The following is a 25,728-nucleotide window of genomic DNA, read 5'->3' on the forward strand; positions in this document are numbered from 1 at the left end:
ATATTTCGTATTTTAAATTTTGAAATTAAAAAATTTCTTTGAGAAGGTGTGGTGGAAGGAAGAGAAATAGTTAATAGTGGGGCACGTGTCAGAGTGGGTACAAATAAATGAAAATTAATAAATTTCATTTAAAACAAATTAATTGATTATAGTGGCAAAGTTAGAGAAGATAGAATTAAGTGTTTCATTTTAAAATGTTGTCGAAAAACACATTAATCCTAAGGGGGCAATTTGTTGATCAAAAGTACTGAATTTTGAGAAATACTATATTCAAGATCTAAAGAGTTTGTATTTCAAAGAATAAAGCTCGTATCGAAAAGGGTTTTGTCAAGGAATGTGAAGCGAGAGTTATTCGACGTATTCAGTCGAGGAGCTGGTCAGTGTGCTTAGTCGAAGAATTAAAGTTTTTCGAAGGTTATTTTTAGCGGTTACTCATATTAGGCAAAAGGAGCGGGAATAGTTATTCGAAGACTAGCATGCGTCGGAGTTACTTTTGAATCTGATTGGTCAAAGATTCTTATAAATAGATGAAAGATCAATGAAGGGGTTGAAACTTTGCTTCAGAAAAACACTCAAGCACACTCACATCCTAAGGACTTTCTGAGTCTGCATTTGAGTCATTTTTTTCTGTAGGGTTCCTTCCACTATTTTTAAATTATATTCACATTTTCTGTAACCTTTACTTTTTCTACAAATTTATCTTTCAAGCAAATTTGCTCTTTCTGTTTTCTTTTAAGATTTAGCACTTTATTTTCGATTTCAAAGTCCTTTGATCTTGTCGAAGGCAATTTATTGCTTTATTTACCTTCAATGCAATTTCTTTCCATTCCAGTCAATTTATTTTCAAAGTTTATTTTGTTTATCTTTCAGATTTCCTTTTCTTTTATTTCATCGAAAAGATTTTTTGATGCACTTTAGAAAATTAGTACTCACAGATGAGTAGGTTTCGCTCCCAGACCACTAGATATCGAACCACTTCCGATTTGCTAAAAATCGATAAAATAATAATAATAAGACAACAAAAAAAAATTACAAAATAAAGTGTACCCCTCTTAGTATATATGAAGAGTAGTACATATAATAGCTCGTGTAGAAAGGATAAGTACAAAATTAAGTAATAACTAATCGTTAATAATTAAACATAAGTAAAAAATTGAAACACTTTAAAATGTGAGGCACAAAATCAAAGTTTTGGCTGGGTTATCTAATATAAATTTTACTATCACATGAAACAAAGGGGTTGGAAAGTAAATTCCAACCAATGAATGTCGGAGGATCTTTTCAATAAATAGTGCTTAGTGGAAGAATTCTATCCTTATATACATGTGTTCTTACATAACTAACTTCCATATATAACTAACAGAATTACCAGCTCTGCCAAACTAACTAACCACCACTAACTGTATTAAAAAGTTCTGACTAACTGAGTTTTGTTAAATATCTAAATACATATTGCTTATAGGGTATGGCCTAAGCTATATCAGATAACAGCACGTCGTCAAGACATGATGAAACAAATAAAGGTAGCAACAAATTCATAATTAAATTGCTTAGAAACTGTTAAAATATTTCTGCAGTAAAACATGATCTTGATGGATCTAATGTATAACATAACACCTGTTTTTTCAGTGGAGAATAACACTTGAATTATAGTATTAGAAAAAAGTTAAAAGAAACGATAACCTAGACAAGGGTCCAAAAGAATAAATGCATCCTGATCCGTACCCAGGAATTATGTGGTGAGTAGCAAACTCAAAGATAGGTAATTCTGTTAAAGCAGTCTCACATTCTGGTATTTTAGGTGAGAGCAGTCTATATGAATATCAACCACAGCGAAACAATTCAAGTCGGCACCACTCCACTTGGAATACCTGAATTGAAGAAAAGCATAAACCACACGACAATTATCCAAACGAAGAAGCATAGAAATACCGTTCGAATTTTTTCTGATGACACTTTGTTAAAGCAGTCTGTGTCCTCTGGCATGTTCTTTGTGCTGAGATCCTGTATGGTATACTCAATTATTTCACCAATCAGCTTCCTATAGTGCGGAGCAACATTGGAGGACTTGAGGAGATGAACTTTTGATTTTTTGAGGAAATTAAGAGCAATCTCTGCCTCCACAGAATTGAACTTGAAACCATCCAACTCACAGTCATCAATAGTTGAACCACTTCCTGTTACATCATTGGTAATTTCAGACAGAGTTGTATCCGTTGGAAGCAAGGTCATGGAAGGAGTTTCTTCCAATAAGGTCTGAAATAGAAACATCAAATATATTATCAACAATTTGAATCAGGTAAATCCTCCACTATATGTTCGTATTCCTTTCGTCAGAATCAAAACAGTTGCAATATGCCTAATAAGAATCGCTCTAGTGAAAATTCAACACATCTAAGAAATGTATCACATAAATAATTACACACAACATGCACACCGAAAAATTTTCAAGTCTGCTTAAATTACATTGAAGATCATAAAATTTTATGCACATAAAAGCATTGAACTATGCTTAAATTAGAATCTAATTACAGAAATTATCACAAATATTAGCGATAAATAAACAGATCTAAGAGTGAGAGTTGAGCCACAAAACAACCACACACAGAATATTTTCAAGTAAAACTTAAATTAGATAAAAGAACAGAAAAATTACGAAAACCGCTTATGAAATTTGCGTTTAAATAAAAAAGAAAAAAAAAAGGTAGAAATACTCAGATTCGAACTTACCTTAGCATCATCGTTGTGGTTTAGGTAGGAGATCTCAGAGATCGGTGAGGAGTCCACGGAATCCTCAGAAACGCAAGTGAATTCTGCATTCAAGTTCTTGCGGGTGATCTGGCTCGAAAGAGAAGAGACAGAAGAATGGAATGTGAGAAAAGGAAAAATGAAGAAGAAAACGGGGGAAATGCGAGCGATTAGGGTTCACAAGGCGTGCCTTACTAGATTTCTTGGAAGAGGGAACTTTGGATTTGGCATGGTGATTCTCTGCGGAGCGAGTAGAGAGAGAGAGCTTCAGTGGTGTTTGGAGTTGGTGATCCTTCATTTGGCGGGAGAAAGCTTTTCTGTGTGAAAGAAAACGTTCAAATCTTTTCTATTTATAGTAAAAAAACGATGGTTTGCATCAGAATGCTGCTACCCTTTAAGGGGATTATTGTCCAGTGGGCCATATACGCCGGATTTTCTTTTATTTTTTTCAAATAGGTGAAAGAAAGGATTTTTTTTTTAAATAAATAAAATAAACGTTTTATTTTCTAAAATAAACAATTTGTAACATTTTTACTAAAATACACCGTATCACTTATCTCGTTTATAGTATAAAAAAAATAAGAGTGCACGTATCACATTTATGCTATAAATGAGATAAGGTACAAAACACTAGACGTATTTATTTCATTTACACCGTAAATGAGATACATAAATAATTATAATGTTTACAGTGTAAACGAGATACATTATGACAAATTTTTCGCAACTATAAAAGGATGTGCAACCTTTTGTATTCTTTACAAACATCTCATTTCTTCATCTCCTCCGTTTTTCTTCTGAAAAATAAGCCAAAATGTCTAGTGGTGGTAGATATGTGGTTGTAAGTGTGTATCATAATTTTTATATGAGAAATAGTGACACCAGAATCATATTTGAGTGTGATAATCTCATTCTATTGTGCACCTGGCGAGTTGGTTCTTTGTCTAAATTGAAGAGTCTGATATTGAGTAGCGTTCGTGGTAGTGAGAGAAAAGAGATAAGAATGGTGGAGTAGCACTGATGGGAAATAGAGTTTTCTAGTTTTGTCTGTTTTGGCTCCATAGAGACGAGCATGTGTGGCTTATGTTTGACATTCATGGGAGAATCATGGTGGAACAAGTTATGTAGCTTTTTGCGGAGGTCGGTGATTTTGGTGGCAATGAATATGACCACTCGGATTTCGTACAGGATGACCCACCTCTCACATCCCCACTAATACACGTTGCGAGTCCAGTGGAAGACATGGATGTGGATGGTGAGGAATCCGACGAGTAATATGTTGCGAATAGCAACGATAGTGGTTCTTCTGAAGATGATAACGAGGAAGAGTTTGTAGCCGAGACGCCAGTGGAAGTATCAGTTCGGTATCTTCTTCCTGCCTTGTAACCAATTTCGGCCTTATCAGCTGTACCCAATAACTATCAGACGTTGGATCTAGACGCGATGTGCGAGAAAACTCTGTTTTCCAACACGGGTGAAGATGATTACAACTTAGACGGTGGTGTGGAGTTTAGGGTTGGCCACATATTTAAGATTATAGATGCAAGGATGCAGGACATGAAGAATTACAGCATCCGTAGAAGTGTTTAGTACCGAGTAGTGGAGTCGAACCGATTAAATTACCATGTTCTTTGCCGATAATATGCAGCTGGATGCCTGTGGAGTCTCCGTATTTCCCTCCGATAGAATTTCGGATATTGGCGAGGCCTCGTTTAACTGTGGTGTAATTAATATCATTTATCATTGTTATATTTTGTGTAAATGCCAACCATGTGTGTGTTATTTCATTAGGGAGGTGTGTAGGCCGTAGTGTTGGAGGAGCGCACACGTGTTTAGCACCAACTGTGTCTCAAGACCATCGACAGTTGGACAGCAGCCTCATCTGCCGTGTCATTCTGCCAATGATAAGTCCAACCCATCCGTCAGCATCGCTGTACTACAAGGTACAGTTAGACAAAGCTATCACTTCAAACCCTCGTATAGAAAGGTCTGGATAGCAGAACAAAAGGCAATTGCATAGATATACGGCGATTTGGAGGAGTCATACAATAAGATGCCTAAGTTGCTACAAGCACTGCAGAGTTGTTGTCCTGAAACAATAAAGTGCCTAGTTAAATAATTAATAACTAAATTAATAAACAGATACTTAATAACTATGTTTAAAGAAAAACAAACCTAAATAAACATCTAAATAACAAATCCATTTCAAAGTATGTCGAAAACCATACACTATCATTAAACCATTGCTAACAATATATTCATTCGCGTAACATATACTGCATACTACTATAAAAGTATCCTAAGTATGGCTACACACGTATGCTTTAACATAAACATAAAATAAAAAACAATACCAACTTCAAAGTCAGCTGCCCCAACAATGTGTCATGTCGCGTTCAGTCGGTTGATGTCCGCATCATATGCATCAGCATACGCCATAATCTCGTAGTAATTTGAAAATTTAGTTAGAAAAAGGTAAAAGTAGGAGAAAAGTTGAAGAAATTGATGTAATAAGGACTCAATAGGCGTTGTGGACGAAATACATATATATAGGCCTCCTCCACTCTTATAAATAAAAGTGCACGTATTTCGTTTACACTGTAAATGAAAAAAGACAGTTATACACCATGTGTACAAAAGTAATACGGCCACATTGTTTTGTGCCTTATCTCGTTTGCATTCTTATTTCATTTATACTATAAATAAAATAAGAGATACGGTGCATTTTAGTAAAAATACTACAAATTATTTATTTTAAAATATAAAACATTTATTTTATTTATTTTAAAAAAATCCGTGAATGAAATTGTCGATCGAAAAACAATAGAGGATCTTGTAGGCAGTTTTACCTAATTTTTAACTTTGTTTAAAATCTTAATTTTTTAATTAGATTTCTATATTGAATAAATTTTAAATCAAATCATTCAATTTGTACATTGTTTAAAACTCTTATATCTAACTTCGCAATATCAAACTAACATGATGATTAATGAGTTATTCTAAAATGTGTTATAGGTTTCAACGGAACTGTGCTAGATCAGGAGATAGATAATAATGGTTATTTAGAGTGAGTTTGTTTTCGCATTGGCACCTCGAGACAGATTGAATTTGAGTTATCTCAAATGAAGTAACATTTAACAGAAGTCAATGACTTCGAAAAAAAAGAGTCTAAACTATAAAATCAATCCTCAGATACGGTCGCTGGTCACCAAACGTAATTGTCGCAAAATTCTAACTTTAAAGATGACGAATTCAGCAATCATAAACAACGGCACACGTATACTGCTTGTATAATATACGAAACTCAAACTGATAACACAATGTAAAGGATTGAGTCAGGAGAGTGGGGGCTATTGCTAAATCAAAATGGCTTGATGAAATTTTTCTTCTAATATTTTAATTAATGGATAAATTTTTCTAATAACAAGTGTTATGATAAGTAGGAGCCTCACGAATTAGTTGTTTTGTCTCTCAGCATTCTCAATAGGTGACACAGCAGAGTGAATGGTATATTCTAGCAACACTGCCAGTGATAGAACCCAATCTTATCCACTGAAACAGTTGCCAGAACACAACATAACACCCCCCGTATAACACAAAGACAAAGCAGACAAAGCCATGCATGTTTACAAGCCGTCCAAAAAGAAAGGGGGGGAAAAGGAGAAAAGAAGAGCATGTTTACATTGGTAGAAACTAGGAAGAGTGAGTCAGTGATCGAGGGCGCTGCGAATGGATAGTGGAGGGTGGAGAAGGGTGCCTCTGGAGATAAGGTCGTGGTTTAAGAATAAAACAATAACAGTTATATCATCGTGAAAATGGCGCCGAACCTTCTTGTCTATCTTCCTCAGGTCTGAATATCTCATTTCTCGTTTTCTTGCTGCTTCCTGTAGTGCAGCCTTCACTAGCCTCTTCGCACTACCCTGCACCCATATACGAGCTTTCTCATCAACTATTATGCCAACGTATAGGTAGACATATAAAATCACATAACAGCTGATTAATAAAATCTCAAAAACTAAAATGCAAAGCCATATCATGATATGGCAACTCTAAAACTTAGTTTTAACCTATAAACTCTTCTGCATCATACCAATAAAGTAAGAGGTAGCAATAATGAAAAAGGAAATGTCTAAGTGGTTTCCCCTTTATTGAGTTAAGATCATGAGAGCAAAAGAGAAGTAATGTGGCATCATCTACAGGTCAAGCTATTGTGGTGGGTTAGGTTTTTTTTTTTTTTTTTTTGGGGGGGGGGGGGTGTTAAAAGTCAATAAATAGAAAGATACACAATCATGGAAATTATGTTATATGAATATTTAACCACTAAGAAGCCCTGTAACGTAGCATGGACTAAATTTGCAGGCATACAGAATGACAATCTTTTCCGCTCAATATTTGCCATAAAAGAATCCTTGCACTCATCTTGGAATTGCATTTTGAATGTTGCCAAGAAAGAATATATAAACAGGAATAGGAAGTGATGAGGATTAAGGAGACTCGAAACTTTAAACTAAATGAATAAAGCTTCAAGCACAAGGCTAGCAGTTGAGACAGGGTGGTCGACTGAACAGTAAATATGTGTGACTTGTGAAACCTATGACACAAGCAACAGAAACTACTCCATTCACAATAGTATTGCAAGAAAATAGGGGGTTACACTCAGATAACCCGTTGTATGAATTGAAACTTAAATTATTAAACTAAAGCAATTTGTAGCCAGAAAAATGCAGAGAGCAACAACACAATGATTCCCATACACATATTAGTGAAAGAAAGAGGTGAAAGAGGGGGGGGGGGGGGGGGGGTCCTTACCACACGTGGGTTGCTGTGAACAATATCCACTGCTCTTTCATTACTCAGGTGCTCCCATAAACCATCTGATGCAAATATAAGGAAGGAATCATTTGGTTGGAGAGGATGAGAAATAATAGTTGGATTAGCAGACAAGATAGGCATGTTCATTGGTTCAGGAAGTCTGAATTTGGGATTAATTGGTTCCCGGTTAAACTGCGCATGTTTCATATATACGTCACCTATAGATCTAGAAACCTGCACCAAACATCATGGAAGTGTGATACAATGTTGTCATTATTCCAGTGTGAAAAGTAATACTAACAAAAGAAAAAAAAAAGGATAATGGTTGCAAGAGTTAGCAGCAAAACTGGACCCAGTGACTAACCAGCAAATACAGACTTGATTAATTGAATAAAACAATGAAATACATCTGGAAAAGAAGTGTGTTCAGATTAGCTGTGAAAAAAAATAATTAATATATTATATAAAAAATGATTTATCATAATCAAATATTTCAGACCAATTTTGGGACTTTGGACCATTGTCCCCTGTTAACTTCACGAACAAATTCCTGATGCATTTAGTCTTGTTCCTTGCCACGGTATTGTTCAATAAACTTAGAACTTGTTCATCAAAGCTTCATTAACTATACTTCCCAAGTTTGTCTTGCTTCTATAATGGGATTGTTCAATAACCTTAGAATCAAACACCAAGAATAACTAACTATACTTCCTAAGTGAGTTTCTTGCTTCTAAATTCTAATATATGTGATAGAACCAAACATCAAGCTTAACTAAGTATACTTCCCAAGTGAGTCTCTTCCTTCTATTATATGTAACAGTATGCCACAAGGCCTAAGTTAATATGATAAGAAGTTAAGTCCAGAATTTAGTAGAATAAGAGTAGTTTTTTGTGCACTAACCAATAAGAACAATGTTTAACATTCCCACTTTACTTTTACAAGCATTCTGGCAGAACTGTGGCAAGACACACCAGAACATAGTGAGGATGAAAATATCAGATAAAATAAGGCATGGGACACACAAGGCAGTTAAGGCACTGTTTTCCCTAACATCAAAACTCAATACACAATTTTCACATAGATCACAGCACCTCAACAGAACAGACACTGGAGAATTCAAGTAATAAATGTTTGATCACATTCATGAAGATGCTGGTTTAACATGATTAACTTTTCCAGAGGAAGAAAGAAGCGTGTAAATTACCTGAATAATGCCTTTTACTCTCCACACTCCATGTTTAAGGACAACAATTTGGGGATCATCAGGGTGCAATTCTTTAAGCTCCTGCCTAACAGCCTCAAGATTCGCATTGTGTTCAGCAGATAGCTGAATCGCTGCGACCCCACCGGTGTTGCCAACTTTCTTACCCAACACAACACGGGAATCTCCTAGATTCGCCACAAATAACGTCTGCTGGAAGATCACTCCAACCAGACAGCATGTCCCGGTAGTGGCAACTTGAGGCCGAGTACTCCACAGATCAGAAACAAGAGCAGTGAACCCTTCCTCAGTTCTCCGGAACGCTGTTTGAATAGTCTCGGCCGTCACAACCCCCTGTGACTCAGCTGACGCAGCTGCACACAAACAACAAACAGAAAGCCTAATACAGCTCAATAAGAAGTGCCCCTTCACCAAAAAAAATAATAAACCATGAACGAGAAACCAAAAAATTAGAGACTGAAAGTCTAATCAAAATTTAGTTCAAATCACATCCAAATTCAATTCACAAGCCAAAAGAGAAGTTATCGATAGAGACAGAGCAACTACTTCACAGTTCACACACACTTCATCAGTGATTCACGTGAAAAACGAAAAAAGGAACAACTTTTTCAAACAATCACGAAAAAGCGAATCGAATGAAAGATCATTCATAAGTCATAAGTAATAGCAAAGCGAGCTCGTAATTGAGAAGAACTCTAAAATTTGGGAACCTTGAAAGTTGCGGAACAAGTTATCGCAGACATAGCGGGAGGCGTCGGGGCCACCGTGGCCGTCGTAGACGCCGACGAAGGTTCCGAGGGGACCGGACTCGATCTGGCTCTGATCCTCGAGGACCTGGTTGGCCTGGACAACGGCCATCGAGAATTCGCCGGAGCCGTACCTTCCGACATCGCGGAACCAGAGAAGGCCGTCCTTGCCTTCCCTTCCGGCGGCGGCAGAGACAGCATCACCGCCGCCGTGGCCGAACGGCTTCCAACATAGAGAAAAAAGATTCATCATACAACATCTCTCAGAAACCCTAACCCTAGTGCTTCTTCCCCCAACCCTAAACCCCTAACAACACCGGAAAAAAGGGACCTTATGGTTCCAATGGGGAAAGGTTGATGGCGATGATGTTGTAGAGAGGGAGAGAGAAGAGAGAGAGAGATGAGAGAGAAAGGGGGCTGCCTTTGTGGGTGAATGTTATCGAAGAAAGTGTGCGCAGGATAAGGCGGGAGGCGCAGGTTAGCAAAGAGAAGAAGCGGGTGTGTTCGGTGGTAGAGGAACAGTAACAGGAACGGGCTTCTTGCTTCTCTTGTTGGGAAGGGGATGCTGTGGGGAACCACTTCTGTTTTCTTGCCTCCTTCCTTCTTTTCAATTTTGATTTTCTTTTTTATCCCCTTTTTTTCCTTCGTTTATAATTTAAGGAAAAAAATTGTACAAATTAAAAAATGTTGGCTACTCAAATGTCATTAGATACTGTCTACAAATTTTTATTGAACCTCTTCGCATAATACTTGTTTATTTATATGGTAATTATTATTCTTATATACAATTATTATATTAATTTCAAATGAGTAATTTTCCTTGAGAAATAGCTTTCCTAGTTTCTATCTTTTTTTTTTTTTTTTTTTGAGATTTTTACTGAGATATCTTTTATCAGATTTGTCCAGAATTTGGGCAAGTATTTTGGAGTTACTCTTAGTCATTCTAAGGTGACTCGTTCAGTTTTAAATGGTGTCCTGGATAAAATTCGGAGTAGACTAGCAAACTGGAAAGGAAATTTACTCAATCGGGCTGGTAGACTCTGTTTGGTTAATTCTGTTGCAGCCGTTATTCCCATGTACCAGATGCAGGTCTCTATTTTTTTCAAAGGAATCATTAGTAAATTGGAGTCTATGACGAGGAATTTTCTTTGGAAATGACAAGTTGATGGAAGAAGATTGAATCTTGTTAGTTGGAAGGTATTGGTTACTCCAAAAAAATATGGAGGTTTAGGGATTAGAGATTCTTACGGTGTGAATATTGCTCTTCTTGAGAAGCTAATTTGGACTTTATTCTAGTAGCCAAACAAATTATGGGTCTAATTGTTAGATGCCAAATACCGATCATCTCTATATGACTGTTTTAGTTGTCCAAGAACAAGGACTCTCCCATTTGGAGGAGTCTTTGCAAGGCTTGGAAAGGCGTTGAAGGATGGGTTTGCTTGGTGTATTGGAATTTGAACCAGAATTTTTGGTTTTCTAACTAGAGGAGAGAAGGACGGTTATCTAATGAGATGGAATATGTTCACATTTCTGATTCAAATCTCCGGATACAGGATATTTGGTCGGTTGGTAGGTGGCATTTAGATACTCTTTATTCTCTTTTATCTCAAAATCTGAAAGGTAATATTCTCTCTTACAATTCAGATGTGCAAGCAGGTCCAGAAGTGGGTTGGTATTGGTTTGGATCTACTGCCAAAGTCTATAACTCAAGCAATGGTTACTTGTGGTTGTGTAAGTAGCTGTTTGGTTGGGAGGAGCAGGAGAATTGGCTTTAGCTTTAGCGCCAGCTTGTTCCGAAAAAGCACAATTTTTTGGCTTGGTTGTGTCTTAAGGAGGCTCTTCCTACTGCAAGTTTTCGCTTCAGAAGAGGGATGTCGTCATCAGATAGGTGCCCAAGATGTCTTTCTAGCCAAGAATCGGTTTTACATTGTATTCGGGATTATCTAAAAGCTCAGCTTTTTGGCATAGGTTGGATATTTCTTGTTATTCTTTGGATTTGAAGAATTGGTTCTTGTATCATAGCAGAAAGCATCCGTTCAAGTCCTTTTCGAGACTTTGGTGGATATGGCGAGTAAGGAATAATGACATCTTTAATCCTCATGAAACTTGGCCTCCAAAAAAAGTAATTTGTCTGGCATTAACTTCAGAAAATAAGTTCAGGAATATTTTTGAATTACAACGTATGTCCCTTCCCTCTACTCTAAATGGTTTTTGGAATCCCCATCCATTGGTACTTTTAAGATTAATTGTGATGCTAGTTATCTTGATTCGGGTGATAGTGTTGGTTTTGCTTGTGTTATTAGAGATTGTAATGAGAGTTGGCAAAGGGAGTGTTTATGAATGATTGAGAGTAATAGTATTCTTCAAGAAGAATTATTTGCTATTTGGAGAGGATATCTCTTAGCTTGGGATGTGGGTCAACGAGATGTTATTTGTGAGACAGATTGTGTGAAAGCGTTTAATCTTGTTACTAATCACCAAGATGGTTTTGGGTTTATTGATCCATTGGTGCTCAAAATAAGAGATATCATGCATTAGAATTGGCGTGTTGACTTTCGTTTGATTATGAGAGATATAAACACGGTGGCAGACATTATGGCAAATATGGCGATAAAGTTACAACTTTCTCATGTAGAGCTTCCTTCACCTTAGAAGGAGTTTAAGAGTAGTCTTAAACGAGACTGTCCCTCTATTTAAGCAGTTTTTTTGTTTTGTTTGTTTTGTTTTTCTTTGTTTAGTTTATTTCAATCACAAAAAGATGTCAGTTTGAATAATTTAATCTATGATATTTTTAATATTAAAATTGAAAATTTTGGTTTGATTTTATTTTAAACAAAATAGACACTTTAATATCATTTCTATTTTTTTCTCTTTTAAAAAGGAAATAAGACATATTTAATTAGTTAATTGAAGGTTTTTTTTTCATTTGCATTGGCTATATTCATAAATAATAACTAATTGAATCTATCAATATTGATGTTTCTTTTGTGAAGAATAAAATTAGATTAAAAATAAAAAAAATTTACTAAATTTATAAAAAATATGCACATGATACATTATAATTTTTTGGTAATTTATCTGTTGACAAAAGATAATCTTCACTTTTTATTAAAAAGTATAAGGCATGATACATATAGCATTATTACCCATTGATCAATTGCATTTGTTTTTCCATATCTTACTATTGTATTAAAGATCACATGAATAGTAATAGTATGGTTATGAGAATCAGATTGAATTGATCAATTTGGTTTGATTAATTGAAAGGTGGTTATTACATTGATCTAATTTAAGATAAACAAAATTATTTGACAGTAAATCAATCAAAAATTGATTAATCAATTGAATTGGTGCAATTTTTTAATATATAACTGGTTTAAAATAATAAATAAATAATCAATTTTTAAAAAATATATTTTATATATAAATATATTATTTTATTATATTTAACTTAGTTTCAGTTAAATTCTAATTAAATTTTTTTATTTATAATTTCACTTATTTGATGACTAATTCAATTTTTAAAAATTTGAGTAATACATTTACATCATGGTTGGATCGGAGACTTTCATATATATTTAGTTAATTTCTTTTTGTAAATAGATTATGTATAAGATTCATTTTAATTGAGTCATCATCCATCTAGTTTAATGGCAGAAGAAAGTCTAGAGATAATATAAGGTTTAATTATTCTGTTAGTTTTTGTAGTTTTGTCAAATTTTTAATTAGATTTTGATATTTTTTTTAATTAGATTCTTAAATTTTTTTAATTAAGTCTCTATTGTGATAAAAAAAAATGTTTGATTTAATAAAATATTTCGTTCTCAAATTAAAGATACTTCAGTCACCAAAAAAAAAATTTTAAGATACTTTAATTTTTTTGAATCTTATCTCTTCTCTTCATTTTTTTAAAAAGACAAAATTAGCTTTTTTACTGTTATTCTCCTTCATTCCCTCCTTCTTCCCTTCGTTGTGCACATCAACGTCAGCCGAACTCAACTCCACCATTGAGACATTATTCGAGGGTGTCGCTTCGTCGTTGCTATCGCCACCATTGAAGGTATTTCTGTTAAAAATTCTTCACCAGAATCGTGCTTTCGCGTCCTCTTCTTCACGAAACATGTCATTACGAGCAGATTTGGTTTTTGTACAAGACTTCACTAGTACGGGTTGAAAGAAGGATCGGGGACTCGCTGGTCTTGCATTGGTGATGACATTATCAAACTCCTGGAGCGGCGGGGTGGTACCTGCAAAGACACTCCGACGCTCAAGTTAGAATGGATCTAAAAGGTGTAAGTGTGGGTTACGAATGTGTGACGTACCTGAGGGAGCCCCTGACTCCCATTATATAGTTTGTGTTGTTATCTTATCTTATCTTGTTGGCTAAGATAAGAATATTATTTGAATTTGAATATTAGTTAGAGATTCCCGACTTTCTGGTCACTTTGAGCCGTAGGAATATTTTGGGCTTTGGGACCCGAGTCGTCGTTGGCCGTTTGGGGCTCCATACTGTTAGGATTTGGTTGAATTAGTCCCACATTGCTTAGGATAGCAAATGGAGTGGGTGGCCTAGGCTATAAATATGAGGCTAAGTTCTCCATTTGTTTTTGCACCAGTCAGAAACACTTTAAGCTTGTATCTGATTTTTCTTTTCCTCTGTACTCTTTGATTAGAGAGTGTTGTGAGGTGTAGTTAGATATTTGCTTTGAGAGAGTGTGGGTGTACTGGGGTGCCGGTGTTAGAGAGAAAGAAGTCTATGTGTTGTAACAATTTTCACATAGTGATATTCTCTGGTTGTCATTTGACAACGGCCGTAGTTTTTTCTCCGGTAATTGGAGTTTCCACGTTAAATTCTTGTGTTGTGATTGTGTCTATTTTATTTCTCTGTCAAAGGTGTTTTCTCAAGGGGGAATGGTGTCTTATTCCCAACACATACGACAGGTCTATAATAGTTTTCACTGCTACTACTTGCAGCACCGCAGTTTCTTCCGCTCAGAGTTTTGAATTCTGTGGAAATCTTTTTCTTTGTAGATTGTAATTTTTTTTCTTCCTAATTGTTATTGGTTCTGTTGTCATTGTTGTATACTCGGGAAAAAATTTTTCTCCCAAGTGTTAGGGACTTGTAAAAGAATGAACAAGTGATTGATGAAACAAAAACCCTCGAGTAGAATTGGAATTGAATCGTTTTATATAAATAAGTGAAATCAAATTTTCTTTTGAACTGTGTATTGTGATAGCGTAACAATGATGATGGCGCACGATGGCGGTGCATCAAGCTCAAGGGTGAAGCAGCAGGTCGAATTGGAGGAAGAAAGCAAGCTCAGGATTGAGGTTGGGAACGATGCTCCTCTTCACCTTTGTCTTCTTAATTAAAACGCCGATATTTTAGGCACTGAAATTGCCTCTAAAATTTAGCTCAATTTCCCACCCAACTCAAATTCGTTTTATTTTTAAATTCATACTCTACTATTCTTTTATTTTCATCATTGTTATTGTTATTGCTCTTACTTGTGTTTGATTTTTCATTTAAGTTTTTACTTGGTATGTGCTACCATTGAAATAGAAGATACTACTGAAATTGATTATATTGTGGATGAGGTAAACTCTCTCTACTACTATAATTTTTGAGTTGGTTGAATTGTTTAGAAAAAATGTGACTCTATGAGTTTGATTGTAGATTCCAATGGTCAATTATATTAATGTGCATGCTATATTAGAAGGCGGAAGAACTCGTGCTACTCTCTAGTGATTCTAAATTTTTTCAGGTGTGACTTTGTCATCCATTTTCATTATAAAGTTATTATTTCTGTTTATAAATCACGCTAAACAAATTATGAGAAGTCATGAAAATGCTTTTTTGGTTTGTTTGTTAGTGTATGTTTGGGTGAATTTTATTGACAGATTTGATTGTTGCTCAGGAACCTAGGATGATTGTTGTAGGATTTAGATTCTAAAAAAAATACCTATTGAATATAAATAATTTATAAAGAGTAAATGATGGGTATAATAATAAATATATTCTTGTTTAACGTCTTTTGTAACACTTACGACGGAACCTAATTAAAAAAAATATTGGTTTAAGGACTTAAATAAAAAAAAAATAAAAGAATCTAATTAAAAATTTGATAAAATTATAAAGACTAGCCGAATAATTAAATCATAATAAAACTCTAATTTTTATGCTATTTTTATTTTTAAAAGAATAATATTAAATAATTAACTTAAATGATTTCATCATGTAAACAGCCTTTGTGCTAACATTTGACTCTTTTTTTTTGGTTTTCTTCTTTGTAAAATAATAAAGGTAAGGCAGTCAAATTACCATTTGGATTTGTATGTAATGAAGTGAAATTCGTTCTCGAGTCTTTTTATTTTAAGCTCTTGAGGCATGTCTAGTTGTCTAGTGTAAATTATTTATATCACTCATTAGAAAATAAAGATTAGTTTAATATGTAAGTGTCATCAACTCATCATCAAGACCCCACCCAAGTAAGAAGCAATACAGCCGCCACATGCTTGTTTAACAAGCTACATATATAATTAAATTATTCCCAAAAAAAAAGAAAGAAAGAAAAGCATTTGATGCGAATAGTTTTTTTTTTTTTTAAATTATCTGCTAATTTTTTTAAAAGTTATTAATATCAAACAAGTTTTATTCTTTTGTTAGTCTTTAGTCAATTTTGTGATAATTATGTACATATATTGTATATATAAAACGAAATTTAAATTTTGACGCTTATTTAAGTGGATAAATAAATTAATTATTCGATTAATTCAAGTTGATTATAATTGTCACAAAGCTAATTAATTGAATAATTTTTAAAAAATAATATATGTGATTAAACCATCTGTTTTAAAAACCTATTTAACAGTTAAAATGGTTTGAAAAACCCATTAGTTATTCATAAAAGTCCTAGTAGACCAAAGTAGGGTATTGCTTTAATAAAATCCATTGTCCGAGAGGTTTCAAGGCCACCTTTGATGCCACTATTAGACAATTTTAGCATCTACCTCTAGGCTCTAGGGTTGCCCTATTGAGTACCATCTTCCATGTTGAAATCTAATATTTTTGAGCAGCCAATAGCTCTCACCTTTGTTTGCACTATGCATCCATCATGTGCTCTTTTATTTCTACCCAACTTTGTAGCCATAAAGTAACCTTCCTGAAACACCACATTATTTTTGTTTACTAATGTAAATATATGGGTTAATAGCCAAAAGATAGAACATTATTCAAATTTATTTTTAAAAGATTTTTTTAATTAAATTGATCTTTTAAAGATTATAAATATATCATATTTATTTTTAAGTGATTCTATTAATAATTTTCGTCAACAATTAATTAATGATATAAAACGTTAATTGACAACATACATAATACTTGACATGTCTAATTAGATGCTGATTATAGATATATTCATAAAAATCTATTAATTTTGTCAATTTTTTTCAATTACATAAACTATATTTTCAATATAATGTAGCAACTAAATTGATAGATTTTCAAAAACATATTTGATTTGTTAGGTATCATATATGTTATCAGTTAACATTCTATACCATCAATCATTTACAAATTGTTAATAGAGTCACTGGAAGATAAATATGATTAATTTGTAATTTTTAAAAGACTAATTTAATTGAAAAAAAAATTTAAAAATAAATTTAAAGAATGTTCTATTTTTCAGGGACTAATTTGACTATTAATCCGTAAATATATATTAAGTATTTAAGTATATTGAATTATAATTTCTGATATTGTTTTGGAAATCATTTTTATTACCTTGTAGAAGGTATCAAAAGCATGTTTATAGTATTATCCATTAGATTATATTCCATTCATATAATGTATGCATGTCAAGTAATAAATGAGATATATATACATGGCATTTTGAAAATTATTTTTGATGGTATTCCAAGTTTCTAACATAAAATATCCATGCAATCGCTCATATACATTGTCAGTATGGTGTTTATTATTACCTAGAGAAATATCTATACGGAAACATCACAGTACATAGGAGTTGATGGCCATACTTAAGAAGTTAAGATTGTTAAAATGTTGGGGAAAAAAATAGGGAATTATCCAATAAAAAGTGGAATTTTTCGGGGACGGGATAGCAATGCAATCAAGTAGCTAGATACTTAGATAATCTCAAGTAATTTAATTACTATCCAAATTCAACCATTATATTTGTATATTTATAAAATAATATTATGTGTACATATATAAAACATAATCACCAAATCTATTATTATGTATTTATGAATAAATATATATGTTGTAATATTTATTTTAAATATATATTTTATATTTTAGTATATATTTTATACTAATAAATAAATTAATAATTAATTTTTTATTACACAGTTGATATTTATAAGTTTGAATGGATGCAGTAGTTGTAATAAGAGGCCAAACTATTAACAAATAGTAACGGAATAAAAATTCGGATTTTTTTATATAAATAAATATCATAAATATATTTTTTTTAAAAATATGCATGAATAGAAATGGTTCTAAAAAAGTGTAGGGCACTTTAGGGGTGCATGTGAATTGAATTTACACTCTAATTAATGTGTAGTGGCTACGAAATGAGACTGACAGGAGCAGGTTAAAAAGCGGCATCACCAATCCGCTGTTGGTATCCACAAAATGGGGCACATCACCACTGGCGCACACAAAGTGGGCGACTTCAGGGACAGTGACAGCGAAGTGGACTCAATGCGATGGTGGCGGCCACGAAATGAGCATTTCGTTTCTGGAGGCCACGAAGTAAGTGGTCAAAGCTGCCAATTTTCAGAACTCACCATTACTCGCACGAGGCATGCATTGGTTGTGTTGGGTGGCAAGGGACACTTGGAAAGGGACCTGGACACATATAAAAGGGTGAAGGGGAGGGGACCTTATGCATTCGGTCGAAAGGGAAATGGGGTTTTAAAAAAAGTGGTTGTGGTAAAAAAAATGTGCTGTGGTTTTAATGTTTTGTGTTAGTTGTGTTTGGAAAAAAAAATTAACATGAGTGGGGGTGGGGTTAATGTGGAAGAGAACCTTAATCGGTTAGATGAGTTTCATATTGCGGCACATTTGCTTCATAAGGTTAATTTAAGTCTTTAAGGTGATTGATGTTATTAGTAATTTTGTTGGAACTAATTTTGTCGACAAATAAAATTGGTTAGAGTTTTTCCAATTATATTCTTCTTTTTTTTCTTCTGTTGCATCCCACACGTGTTCTCATTCCTCATGACACACTTGTCGATGTTTTCATGTCGGATCCTGCAGATCCAAGCATGGAAATTAGGCGGCAGAGGCTTGAGCCTTATTTAAGACGAACAGGATTTTACCATGCTTCTTTAATAAAGCGCTTCGAGTATGAAAATTCATTTATAAGCGCCTTTGTCGAACGATGTCGTTCCGAAACTCACACATTTCACCTCCCTTGGGGTGAGTGTACCATAACCCTGGAGGATGTTGCAATGTAATTAGGTCTACTTGTTGATAGCGAGCCTGTCAGTGGTACTTTGATGTCATGGAGCAAGTTCCACCAAAGAGATATTTGGGAATGGTGTCACGAACTTCTTGGTGAAGTTCCAGCCGGCCACGTAGGGACAACGAAATTCAACATAAAGTTGAAGTGGCTCAAGAATTGTCTTCAGCAGATGCCGCTTGATTTATAAGACAATGCCCTCATGCAGTATGTACGTTGTTACATACTGTACTTATTGGGAGGCGTGCTACTACCGGACAATACCAACAACATGGTCTATGTTCGATATCTTCCGTTATTGGCTGATTATGATGCCATCAGTACCTACAGTTGGGGTAGCGCCGTTCTTTATTGGTTATATCGAGCTATGTGCTTAGCAACAGATTACAATGGACAGGTGTCATAGATTGCTTATGTTATGGATATATTACATGACTGGACACCGAATGTGACGACACCATATAGTTTTCCGTTAGCTACGAGGTATGTTATGATATGGCGTTACATGTCTCATGCTGTTACGTTTTGAATTATCCTTTAAGGTTGAAAATAGATTTATTTCAACGTTGTTGTTGTCCACTAGGTGGGCGGGTAAGAAGGGACAAAATGACTACGCTGAGCAACGCCTCCTGAGGCACCACCTGAGGTTGGATAATCTGCAAGTGGATGAGATAGGTGGTGGCCATTATTAAATTTTTTTAACAAGTTCATCTATACCTGAAGTGACCGGGTTTCCTTTCCGTGTAGTTTATTTGGTTGCCGTACATGGACCCTCGCATTCTGTCTAGAGTTCTTGTGGAATTTCTTGGCCACCCACATGGAGATTTTTATACGGCGGTGGTGCCGCTCATATTTTTTAGGTGGATTGAGATCTTTAATGTTGATAGGGTGTTGCGTTAATTCGGAGGAAAGCAAGGACCTCCAAACCCTCCACTTAATATTGATACCTTCCATCGACAATCGGTCCGCAATGATGATGGATGGTGGCTGGTCCGCCTATCCGCATGGTTTAAGATATGGGCTAATCGACGTACTAATGCATACCTTCTACGGATTAATCGTATAGATACATTACGACCTAGCCAATATTACCATAAGTGGTATTGCGACAGAACAAGGTGGTTTTTGTTTGCCCCTGCAGCATTGCATGATTTGCGGGTTGACGACATTCCCGCAGGTGCCCGACAGAGTATGGAAGAGCCCCCGTCGTTAGGTTACCCCCGGTTCCACAAGACCTTCGGCGCCGCTGTCCGCGTCAAGGCATAGGTCATGGTCATGCTGAAGTTGGGGACGATGAGCCAGAGTTACCGGAATAGGACCCACCATACGTTGGGGCAGAGATGGGAAACCAGGCTCCATCGCAGACTGCTCAATTTTCCGGAGATTACTACTACCCTCAACCTTTTGTGGTAGGGGACCCCCCGCATCCATCTTCCATACAGCAATTTATGCCATATAAGAATAACTACGAAGTTGATGGTTCATCCTAGGGGGTATGCAGGATTTGATTGATTCTATGGATAGAGTTGGGTGGACAAATTTCTCTTCGTTATTCGACGGGTTGGACCATTTCATCCCTCAGCAATCATCCAATGCTGCGATGATAAGAAAACATCATTGAAACATACTGATCAGATTTAATCTGCATTTTCTAATACGCAAACGAGTTGACTACCGCAACTGACATCATTTAAATCAGTTTCGTGATTTCCTTTTTTCCCACCATTTCGGTATTCATGAGAATCAAATTCTTCAGCTTTTGCAACGATGTTTGTGGTGAAATTATTATCCAAAGTGGATCGTCACAAACAAATGTAATACCTTCTGCCGTATGCAGTGGCAGAACCAGAAATTTCATAAGAGGGGGCCAATTAAATACAAAATAAATTAAAATATGATATAACAAAAAATTAACAAAATATGATTTATAGCATATATATCAGAGGAATAATTATGTTATATAAAAGTCAATATTCAACTACATACTTTAAGATTTTGGTATTTTTAAACTTGCTCGACGATGCTTCAAGGAACTAAAATCATCAATTATCATCTCTGAAGTGAATTTTGAAGCAATCTCCTTTTCAATATATACAATCATATAATCTGCTAAAGATTCATCTTCCATCTTGTTTCGAAACCTTATTTTAATAATCTTCATAGTTGAAAAAGCCCGTTCAATTGTTGCTGTTGTCACAGGAAGAGTCAAAACAAGACGAATTAATCTATCAATTAAAGGATATATATTTGATTTTTCTGTCTCTGTCTTTGACACAATTCAGCAATAGTAGACAAATTCTGAAAATCTAGGACTTTAATCACATCAAGTTCATAATGTTGTAACTCATAATCTAATTGAATCTTCTCTTGCTCAGAAAAATCTAAAGAATAGAAATTCTTTACAAGATTGCATATGTTGCAAATACTGAATAACTTGAAAGCATCTTTAGGATCCAAAGATGTACTCAATATGAGGAGCTCGGTTGCTTGCTCACTAAATCTACTATTTAGCTCTTTCAATTGAAAATCTATCACGCTAGTAAAAATATCAATACGCTAGTAAAAATGCTATTCCAGAACTGAAGTTGTTGCTCCAAACATACGTAAATGACTACAAATTGAGTTGAAGTGAGAACTCCACCTGATATCTCCTGATCTTTTTAATGTGCCAATTTGATTAGCTCCCTTTTCTGTTTCAATTTGATTAGTTGCAACTAAATGAAAAATTTTAGTTGCATAAGCAGATCGTAATTTATCATTGTGTTTGCAAGAAGAACACACAACATTGATAATATTACTCAAACTTTGGAAAAAAGCATGAACATCAATAACTTCTTTAGCCGCAGCAACAAGAGCTAGCTGTAATTGATGACCAAAGCAATGAACATAATATGCATAATGACATTCTTGAATAATTAAAACTTGTAACTCTTTCCACTCTCCACGCATATTACTAGCACCGTCATACCCTTGACCTCAAACATTTTGAATGTTGAGATTGTGATGAGATAATGCAGAACAAATCTCTTGTTTAAGAGTAGCAAAAGTAGTATCTTCGACATGAACAACATCTATTAGCCTTTCTTTGACAAATCCATGCTTATCAACAAATCTAACAACAAGTGCCATTTGTTCTCTTTTAGATTTATCTCTAGCTTCATCAACAATCAAACAAAACTTTGCATTACCAATCTCATTGCAAATTTTATTTTGCACCTTTCTAGCAAAAACATGTAGAATTTTCTTTTGAATAGAAGGTGATGTGTATATTGCATTTTGAGGAGCATTCTCCAAGACAACTGCATCCACTTCTTTATTAAAAGAAGCTAATAATTTTAACATTTCAAGAAAATTTCCTCGATTCTAAGACTCATGACTCTCGTCATGTCCCCTAAAAGCACAAGCTTAAAATGTTAACCATCTGATAGTATCAATAAAGGCTTTAAGGTGCAATCTATTGCTTAAAACTTGTTGTGAGCTTTGCTTTAGCCAATACTTTGTCAATGTGACATAATTGGTTAAGCAAATCTTTACCAGACTTAACAGCAATATTATGAGGAGAATTAAGAGATCTACCCACATGAGATAAAAATGCACAATCCTTTCCATTATTCACTTTTTTCCAATTGCGAAATCCTCCTGATGTGAATGGACTTGATTTTCTAGAAAATAAATAACTTGGAAGACAAAATGCAGCATCCACTTCCGACGAATATTCTAGCCAAGAAAAACTCTTAAACCAATGAGCTTTGAAACGACGAGGATGACTTTCAAGACCAGAAAGAGGGTATTCATTCATAATAAATTGATATGGTCCAAACTTTATATATGCTATACAAATTTCATCTTGTTGATTGATAGGATAATTCCAAATTTGCGGATGCTTTTCGGGATCACGCATCAATGTATCAATATTAACTTGATCTATTTCAGTCCTTATTATTTTAGAAGCAGGTGGTTGAATATCTTGCAAAACAAGTTATGTCACAGGTTGTTCAATAATATTTTGAACATTACTCAAAGAATCTGAAATTGAATTTTGTTCATCATATATTCTCTCTTTTCTCTTAAAAAATGAGTGAATTGTTTCCATCTTTGACATTTTTAACTTAACTTGAACTATCTGGCAAAAAAAAAAACAAAAAACAAAAATAATTGCATATATGTTATTTTAAAAAAAAAATATTAAACCTATTGAACAATAACAAATAATTTTAGAAACACAAATGTATAATAACAAAATAAAGTTATTAATTTACCTTATTATTTTTTGTTCCAAGTCTCACCCAAAAATAACTCTATTGAGTTTTGCTCTCACTTCAATCTTTGAACACTGTCCATTATAAAAAAAATAAATTAATTATTTTAAATAAATAATGTAAATAATATTTGACATTGTTATTAACTTAAAAAAATTGAGATATACCTCTTTGAGTCTTTGTTGTGTATTCAATGGTTAATATTTCGCTGTACACTTCAAATTTTCAATGGTTTTTCTTCATATATCGTATCAATTTTGGTATGAAGAGAAAATTAGAATGGGAAGACCAAAAGTCTACCAAAGCTATAATGAGAGCCAATAAAAGAGAGAGAAGTGTGCGCTGACACGCTCACGCTGTGAGCCTCTGATGCTTTGAAGAAAAAAGTTTGAAAAATGTACTAGTAATACATTAATTAATAATATGGACTATTATCTATTGACCTAGTATAATAGAACTATTTTCATTAATTATTAGAATGAGCTACCAATAAACAATAGCCCAAATACCAATACATATTACAAGTTTTAGTTACTTTAATTTATAAGATTCTGCAACTTATATTTTATTTTAACATCTTATATAAAAAATACTTAATATTATTATTTACTAATTTTTTTAAAAAATCTTGGGGGACCATGGCCATCTTAGGCCCCGGTCATCCGCTTCTGGCCGTATGAGAAATTTTTTCATTAGGGTATATGATCACATATACGTTTTCGGAAGCCATACACACAGCAAAACAAAACCAACACCCACAATATCTTAGAGAGAAGGAAGATAAAGAGGTAGAGAGAAATTTTAGGGTTGGAAGAGAGTGCAGGAAAATGGCTCCTTTCGTGAATGGTGCACAAGCGATATAGGCAAATTAGGATTGAACTTCGCAGGCAATACACTTGAAGTGCACCATTTAGTGTGTAATAACATTGATTTGGACTCCAATTCGTGGATGCTTTCTTGGAGTTGGTTATTTCATTGACGCCAGCTATAAAATGGCTTCTCCACCTATTTCATGGGCGTCGAGTCAAAAATACCTCCTGCTTCTGTCAATCCCATTTCGTAGTTGTCAGATCTAAATTGGAGTGTAAATCTAATTCGCATATACCCCCTGAAGTGGCTGTGCGCATTTTCGAAACCATTTCTCTTCATGCGTATTTTGGGAAATAATATATTTGTGATATTTATTTATATAAAAAAATCTAAAAATTTAAATTCTAAAATGGTAATTATTAGAAGAACAATGTTAACTGACCTATAAAGATAAGTTTAACATATACCCATTTTTTTATTTCTTTTCTTTTTTCTTTCTTATACTTTATTTCTCTTTCAAAAATATGGTGGCAATGCAAATATATACTTGTATGTTTATATGTGCCTCTTGATGGTCTCCCTGGGCTATTTTCTTTTCTTTTCTTTTTTTCTCCCTCACTCTGTTGGCTTTTTCCTGCTAATGCACTGGCCTCTATTGGGGCAATCATTTTCCTCAACCTATTTTTTTTATTATTAGCGGAAAATAATAATAAAAAAGGAACACAAAAGGTGCCAGATGCAAACTGACGAGTTAGCTGACCTATGATTTAATTTTCTCATTAACAAATTATGCAACAAATCATAACAAGAAGTTACATATAGAAATATTAAGTAATAACAAATATTTTTAATATATTTAAGTTAATATTAATTAATTATTTACTTTTTTTTTCTACTAAAAATATTATCCCTCTAGTATTCTCCTATTTCATATCGGGGTAATTATACTTACTACAAAAAATTTGAAAAATTAGTTAATTATGGCGAGTTTTTTTGTATTTATGGTAATTTAACCGTCATTATATTAAGAATGACATTTTTTAGAAAACGAATGTCAACAGTGCAGTTTTGACAAATTAATTTGTGAATTAAAAATGTATAAAAATAGAAGAATACATGTATAGTAAAGAAATAAAGAAGAATAATAATGCTGAATAACAATTTATGGTGTATAAAAATGTGAAAAAATAAAGCCAGATATAAAATAAGGTAAAGAGAAACAAAATAGAAGAGAAAAGATAAAAAAGAAAAAACGAGCAGAAATTATTTTAGATATAAAAAAGAAATTAATATTTTTGTTGAATATTGATGTTTGGAATGTTTTATAGAAATGTGGATGTGTCAGAAATGCTAACACAATACACATTTTGTGTGTTATTTTTTCGAAAATTCGAGACAACTTTATCAAAAATTTTTAACAAAGATTCATCATGTGTTGTCTTTTGGTGCAAGACGCACTTTGCGTGTTATTTTAGCAAAGATTTTGCGCAAATTTTCGAGGTAACTTTATCAAAAAATTTTAGCAAAAATTTACCACATAACAGCTCTAGAACAACACGCAGGGTGCATGTTATCTTTAGCAGAGATGCATTATAGATTCTTGAAGTGTCTTGATCAGTGTCTCCAAACACAGAAACGCCAC

General features: G+C 34.0%; 2 protein-coding genes across 3 annotated transcripts; both read right to left on the bottom strand.

Moving 5' to 3' along the window:
- Positions 1 to 1,635: 1,635 nt before the first annotated feature.
- LOC107637606 (uncharacterized) lies at positions 1,636 to 3,154 on the bottom strand. Of its 2 annotated transcripts, none has more exons than XM_021120821.2 (3): positions 2,939 to 3,154; positions 2,731 to 2,838; positions 1,636 to 2,256 (listed from the first exon to the last, which is right to left on the bottom strand). In XM_021120821.2, exons 1-3 carry the CDS (start codon positions 3,044 to 3,046, stop codon positions 1,843 to 1,845), a joined length of 630 nt encoding a protein of 209 aa, XP_020976480.1. In that variant the 5' UTR covers positions 3,047 to 3,154; the 3' UTR covers positions 1,636 to 1,842. The 2 variants fall into 2 exon arrangements, with proteins under 2 accessions (XP_020976480.1, XP_016196489.1); XM_016341003.3 differs by having other exon boundaries at positions 2,944 to 3,059.
- A 2,965-nt stretch (positions 3,155 to 6,119) lies between these two features.
- LOC107638970 (Protein phosphatase 2C family protein) lies at positions 6,120 to 10,230 on the bottom strand. The gene is made up of 4 exons (XM_088483956.1): positions 9,494 to 10,230; positions 8,766 to 9,136; positions 7,558 to 7,794; positions 6,120 to 6,668 (listed from the first exon to the last, which is right to left on the bottom strand). The coding sequence occupies exons 1-4, from the start codon at positions 9,780 to 9,782 to the stop codon at positions 6,456 to 6,458; spliced, it is 1,110 nt and encodes a 369-aa protein (XP_088340082.1). The 5' UTR covers positions 9,783 to 10,230; the 3' UTR covers positions 6,120 to 6,455.
- Between the last annotated feature and the right edge of the window lie 15,498 nt (positions 10,231 to 25,728).

The sequence above is a fragment of the Arachis ipaensis genome, chromosome B4 (genome assembly GCF_059453495.1).
Source record: "Arachis ipaensis isolate K30076 ecotype BB chromosome B4, ASM5945349v1, whole genome shotgun sequence".
NCBI classification, from domain to species: Eukaryota; Viridiplantae; Streptophyta; class Magnoliopsida; order Fabales; family Fabaceae; genus Arachis; species Arachis ipaensis.